This window comes from Micropterus dolomieu, linkage group LG05 (assembly GCF_021292245.1).
Source record: "Micropterus dolomieu isolate WLL.071019.BEF.003 ecotype Adirondacks linkage group LG05, ASM2129224v1, whole genome shotgun sequence".
Lineage (NCBI taxonomy): Eukaryota > Metazoa > Chordata > Actinopteri > Centrarchiformes > Centrarchidae > Micropterus > Micropterus dolomieu.
The window spans coordinates 4726908-4733914 of NC_060154.1; the positions used below are offsets into that span (position 1 = coordinate 4726908).

The window sequence follows — 7007 nt, forward strand, 5'->3', positions numbered from 1 at the left end:
TGGACTGCAGCTGGAGTCAGTGCTTCAAGAACCACCACGCACAGACGTATGCAAGACATGGGTTTCAGCTGTCACATTCCTTGTGTCAAGCCACTCTTAAAAAAGAAACAGCGTCAGAAGTGTCTCGCCTGGGCTAAAGACAAAAAGGACTGGACTGCTGCTGAGTGGTCCAAAGTTATGTTCTCTGATGAAAGTAAATTTTGCATTTCCTTTGGAAATCAAGGTCCCAGAGTCTGGAGGAAGAGATGAGAGGCACAGAATCCACGTTGCTTGAAGTCCAGTGTAAAGTTTCCACAGTCAGTGATGGTTTGGGGTGCCATGTCATCTGCTGGTGTTGGTCCATTGTGTTTTCTGAGGTCCAAGGTCAACGCAGCCGTCTACCAGGAAGTTTTAGAGCAATTCATGCTTCCTGCTGCTGACCAACTTTATGGAGATGCAGATTTCATTTTCCAACAGGACTTGGCACCTGCACACAGTGACAAAGCTACCAGTACCTGGTTTAAGGACCATGGTATCCCTGTTCTTAATTGGCCAGCAAACTCTCCTGACCTTAACCCTATAGAAAATCTATGGGGTGTTGTGTAGAGGAAGATGCGATATGCCAGACCCAACAATGCAGAAGAGCTGAAGGCCACTGTAATTCAGGCAAAGGGGGCCCCAACTAAGTATTGAGTGCTGTACATGCTCATACTTTTCAGTTGGCCAACATTTCTAAAAATCCTTTTTTTGTATTGGTCTTAAGTAATATTCTAATTTTCGGAGATACTGAATTTGGGATTTTCATTAGTTGTCAGTTTTTTTTCAATTAAATGAAATAAAAATTTGAAATGTATCAGTCTGTGTGTAATGAATGAATATAATATCCAAGTTTCACTTTGTGAATGGAATTACTGAAATACATTTTTTTTTTGATGATATTCTAATTATATGACCAGCACCTGTATAACAGTTATTAATGTAGTAAAAACAGTTACAGTATGTACTGATGCACTTTAATGTTGTCAATACATATTAATAAAACATACACAATCTCTGTTTTCTGCCTCCACATATGCAGCCTAAGAGTAAAACTCAGCTTTTATTTCTTTAAGCACAAAGCTAACTAGATCAAACATTATTATTTTGAATTGTTTATTACTTAAAATGAAATAAATCACGTTTATTTAGTTGCTGTTTTTTTGGTTTAATGTACTTTTATAATAGCGCTGTCGCCTCGCAGCAAGAAGGTCGTGGGTTCAAACCCCTTTCTGTGTGGAGTTTGCATGTTCTACCCGTTTCTCCATGGGTTCTCTCCGGGTGCTCTGGCTTCTTCCCACTGTCTAAAGACATGCGGACTAGGTTGATTGGTGACCCTAAATTGTCCTTAGGTGTGAGTTTGAGTGTGACCGGCTGTTGTTTGTCTATGTGTGGCCCTGCGGATGGATGGATGGATAGATGGATGTTTTATAATCTCCCAATGTCAAATTGTAATTACATAGTTATTATTGTAGTATAAGTATTAATTAATTACTAGTTGAGTAAAGCAAGAAGTATTTTCTGCCAAATCAATATAGGAGTTTCCAGCAGAATTAAATAATTATATAACACAATGATAATTAATACTGCACCAAAATATGTGTTTATTTTGAGTTCATAGTTTAACACTGTAAACACTTTAATCTAACAAATGCTTGCTGAGGTTGCTGTTATTTCTTTGCTCTGAGGTGATACGAGGAGGGATGGAATACTCCCTCTCTCCATCCGCTATTAGCAGATACAGTACAAGGGCAGAGGGGTTGTTTAGTTGAATATGTTGGTCTAGTCTGCCTGGCTAATTGATCCTTAATCTGACTGAGGTTTGCGCAAATTAGAATCTATATCCCTGACCATGGCTCTGAAATACCAGCACCAACTGTGATGGCTGATAAATCCATGGTGCTGAAGTAGCAGACAAATCTGCTCTTCTCCAAACTGTATACTATAAATATTCAATCCTATACTGTATTGTATAGTGTCACCTTCCTGATCAAAGTGACAAGTAGCAATGTGTACTCATGGTGTGCTCCTGTTGAGCCATCGCCCCTGTTAAGTATTTACAAAGAACTCATCAGAAAGCATGCTGTTTATCTGACAAAACAATCTCACCACAAGATCCAGCTGTTCTCAATCGTATCACATGATATTTATCAGCAGAGAAGAGTGTTCCCAGTTATCCTGAAATTTATGTTCAATTTTCCTTTCTTTTTAATAATGTTATTTTTTTATTTTTCTTAAATAATCACAGTAAGTGATTATACTAATGTATAATAATAAACAAATTCATGAAAATGATATAAAATAAACAAAACCAAATACTATTTGAGTATTTAAAGAAATATTAAGACATTTTGGGAAATATGTTTATTAACTTTCTGGCTGAAAGTAAGAGGTAAAGACAGTCCACCACTCTTATGTCCTCCTACTTCTTTACTATTCTCAGCAATTACATGAAAGATGATACCGATTGAGGATTATTTGCATTCACTAGCATAAAACCTTAATAAAAATTACAGTCCAAATGTGTAGAAAAGATGCACACAAATGTAAAGGTCTAGAATGATTCTATGAGTAGTCAACCAAATTGTCTAAACAAGGTAATAACAGCCTGTAACATCTAATACAGTATAACTAATTTTCATGTTGGCGTAAAATGTGAGGTTCAAAGTTTATTCTTGACTTGGAAACATCAGTTGAGAAACAAACTCACCACAGTTACATTATTAAGATTCTTGTAAACATTATCTTTGCACATGATCATGTACCTGTGGACATTTGTACATGCCCTTCAGAGAAATCCATTTCAAGGAATATTTGGGTTTTGGCAAAGTTGGCAAAGCTGGCAAAGCTTCTGGGGCAGTTTGATGACACATTTGTGAAATTCCATTGTGTGGAAACTCTTATCATCTATAAAAAGGACAAACGCTGACAAATTCTCAAGTTTTGGGAGTGACTCCTGACTACAAAACGTGGACCATCACTATGAGATTCTCTCTACATGTTGGCTTCTTTGTCCTGTGGCTGAACATGGACGTTTCATTATCACAGAATGGTAAGAATTTTGGGTAATGTGTCAGATTTTGTATTTATTTTGTATCACAGTTACACCAACACTGATGTCGATGAAGACAAAAACATCCACTTTAATGAGTCTTTTAAACAAATATTGAAACCTGAACTTATTTTTCCAAAAACATGAAAGGCTAAATCTGCCAGTGAGCCTAAAGTCTAAATATAAAAATCAAGTCTTACCACCAGGAGAGAGATTTGATTTATTCTGCATTGTCCCTGGGGTAGCATTTCACTCATTCAGACATATTTTACTACTTGTTAAGATAGCTGACGAATTTATGTTCCATCTCTGGTCGGACTTGATGGAGTGGATCCGAGTATAAAAAAAACTATTGTGAACATTATAGCTATAGCAATTATTTAAAAAAGATAGCAAAAAGGTTTCTAATTAATTCAATATGCATTGCAAAATCTTTGGAATTTATCTTGTGGCTTTTTTGATTATTTTGTTGTTGATATCTTCATTTTATTTATATAAATATATCGATTTCTCATTTGATATCCGCCTAATTTGAAAGAAAGGACAGTTTTATTGTCTGTGTCTCAGACCTCTAGTACAGCAGGACACTTAATCACTTATTTCTTTCTTCTTTTGCCACATATACCCTTTAATACAAATGTGACTGCATGTATGATTTTGTGAACTAATGATTAAATGACTAAATGATTTTCACCAACTGTAATCCAAAATGTGGCCATCATAACTCCTCTATCATAATATCTAAAATTCTTGGCCTCTGCCAAAAGTCAGTAGTTTCCTCTGACTGCAGACTGTATCCGAAATCAATGCTCCATGATCTAGAGAAAGTTATCCACACCTTGCTTTCTTGTTGACTAGACTGTAATTCCCTACAAGTTGTCATTGTCACAGCTGCAACTTGAACCACATTTCTCCCATGCTAGCCTTAAATTTAGGTCTCTGAGGTCCTCTGACCTAAACTTGTTGGCCTTTTCACAATTTAGACTGAATTTAAAGGGAGATCAATCCTTCGCTGTCCTGGCTGCTGGCAAAACAGCAGAGTGGAATCAGATTATCTCAGATTTGTAACCATGACTAAGGGTCGGCAATTGTTTAATTGTTCTATAAAGCACACATGTACTGTTCATACGAAGTTACTTAGTTACTAAACTTGTCCCATCAATGCCCACATTTGTTTTAGAGTCTGCAGGCTGTGAGAGCCCACCGCCTCTTAAAGATGGAGACATCAAGTACACCATGAAAAGTCAGTACAGCCATAATGAACGGGTTGAATATGTGTGTCAGCCGTTTTACATCATGGAGGGAGTGCCTTACAGGACCTGCAACAATGGTGAATGGATCGGAGAGCTGAGATGCCTCAGTAAGTTACTATTCTCCTCATATTTACGTGTTTTCACTGAATTGTGTGCAGTGGTTTTGTGTTTAATTTTCATTTCAAAATGGTTTCCAGTGATTGACAGTTTGATGCAGAATGATGATAATATGACATTCTCTCAGTTCAATAACATATTTTATAGGTTTGGCTACAAATTTTGCAGTTGTGTTTTTATAATACATATTTATTATAATTAATATGTGCTTATAATGGCACACAACAGGCTGTTTGTTGTAGAAAGAATCAGCAATGTAAATTAACATACATCGACCAAAGACCGGATTAAATAAAATTCAGAGGTACTTGCACTTAAGTGTTCTAATTCTTGTTTCTCCTTTATTTATTCAGCAGCTATAGGAAGTACAAATTTAAAACCTATCATGAGCATATAAAATGCAATGCATTGTTATGCAATAAATTAAACCATTCTACAGTGTATATAAAATGGGTAGAATTAGCTCCACTGGGGCCAGCAACAACATTAAATTGGTGCTAAATAATAATCAGTAATAAAATAATCAATAATAATAGTAATAAAAATAATGATTAATAATAATAATGTGCAATCATGTAAGACAGAGGTAGTTTGTCTGCATAGTGGTTTTACTTTTAAATACATTTTCCTAAGAAGACTTACATACAAAATTGTAATATTTTTACTTAAACTTGCATTTGTCTCTTTGGTCACCTGTAAGCCCAATATTAACTCTTTTAGGTCTCCAACAACTCCTGAGCAAAATATCTGTCTTAGCTCCTAAATGCCCCACAACAGATAGACGCTAACTGTCTGCTGTTTTGTGCTGAGCGTCTAGTGTATAATAGTTGTGTATAAACAGTATGTTTAGCCTTATATAGCCTTTAGTTTAGTTTATATACAGTTTATGGTTTTACCATGGCATTTACAAAATGTTTTTTGTCCATCTCTTCCAGGACCCTGCACTGTGAATGACGACGACATGAGGCAGAATAACATTGCATTCAAATATTATGATAAGAAAAAGCTCTATTCAACCCATAATGATGTAATCGAGTTTAAATGTACCAAAGGACGACCTCTTGGCACAATGCGTCAGAGGTGTGATGATGGTGTGATGCTCCTGCCCACATGCCAATGAGAGTTTTTATTGACAGGCAGCAATTATCAATCATTTGACTTATGAGAACTACAGGTAACCCATTTAATATATGATGAAGTGTACTGTGGTGCCCTGTGATTTTATTTACTGCTTGTCTGTTATGTGCAACCAAGAAAAATGAGGTTTAAACTGTGCTCGCCTGTTTGTAGTGTCAAGACCATTACAAATAAAAATACATGAATCAAACTAAAAGCTTCAGTTGAATAAAAATCAAAATCTTTGAAATCGATGACAACAATGTTATTAACAAAAGAATAAAGTTTAATGACCTTGCCATATATTTATTCTATTAATAAATCCCAGAGCTAGCTTTTAAAACTGATTAACATAAACCAGAGCAGAAGGCCTTGCTACAAGTGCTAGAAATTACATAATAATGTACCTGTTACATTAGGTGGCCCAAAACTCGACTGCTAACCTCATCATCAGTTAAACAGAACTAAAAATATACTACAGTAAATTGCACACCAATGAATAGACTTTAGCACTTCATTAATCACAAAGGGAAATTCAACCACTTTGGTCCTCTTGGTCCTGAACAGATACTGATGTTGGTGACCTCTTGACTTTTCATCTAGTGCTAGCAGGTCAAAGTTTTCACTTACACATCCAATTAAGTGCATCTCTACCTCAACAGGATGGACTGGCACACATTAGACGGATAGCTATCCATAGGCAGTGTATTACTTGCAGTCATCTGACCCCGGCTTGAAGAAACAAAGTTGTACCGGCACAGAAACTAAGTACTTTACTGCTGTGGACAGGGTCAGCATCTAAATAAATTTAACCACCTAAATGAAGGCCCACCAGCAAAAAAGAAAAACAATATTAGTTCAAATGTATGCTGAATATATTCAGTTCTTTACCTTGTGTCAACCATTTTCTTTGGAACCAAATTTTTTCTCAACTGTTGAACTTCCGCATTTCTACACGCAAGTGCAATCTTCAATTGAACAAAGATAAAACTGAAGACATTGTTTTTGGTGCCAGGGAAGAGAGATTAAAAGTCAGTGCTCAGCTTCAATCAGTAATGTTGAAGACCACAAACCAAGCCAGAAATCTTGGTGTAGTCATGGATTTTAGCAGCCACATTAAAACAATTACAAAGTCAGCCTACTTCCTCCTGAAAAATATATCAAGGATTAAAGGACTTGTGTCTCAGCAGGACCTGGAAGAACTTGCATTTATCTTCAGTCAACTCATCTACTGTAACAGTGTCCTTAGTGAGGACTTGAGCAGCTGCACTGATCTTAGGGAGCCCTCTAAGACCAAAAAAGTGGATCACATCACTCCAGTTCTGAGGTCTTTACACTGGCTTGGTGTCTGTTAAAGGATTGATTTTAAAAAACTGCTGTTGGTTTATAAAACACTTAACGATTTAGGACCAATAGACATTTCTGATCTTCTGTTACGTTATGAACCACCCACA

General features: G+C 36.3%; 1 protein-coding gene across 1 annotated transcript; it reads left to right on the forward strand.

Annotated features, from left to right (window-relative positions):
* The first annotated feature begins 2974 nt into the window (after nt 1–2974).
* Nucleotides 2975–5764, forward strand: LOC123971525 (complement factor H-related protein 3-like). The gene is made up of 3 exons (XM_046050405.1): nt 2975–3067; nt 4248–4427; nt 5373–5764. Exons 1-3 carry the CDS (start codon nt 2998–3000, stop codon nt 5555–5557), a joined length of 435 nt encoding a protein of 144 aa, XP_045906361.1. The 5' UTR covers nt 2975–2997; the 3' UTR covers nt 5558–5764.
* Nucleotides 5765–7007: the final 1243 nt, after the last annotated feature.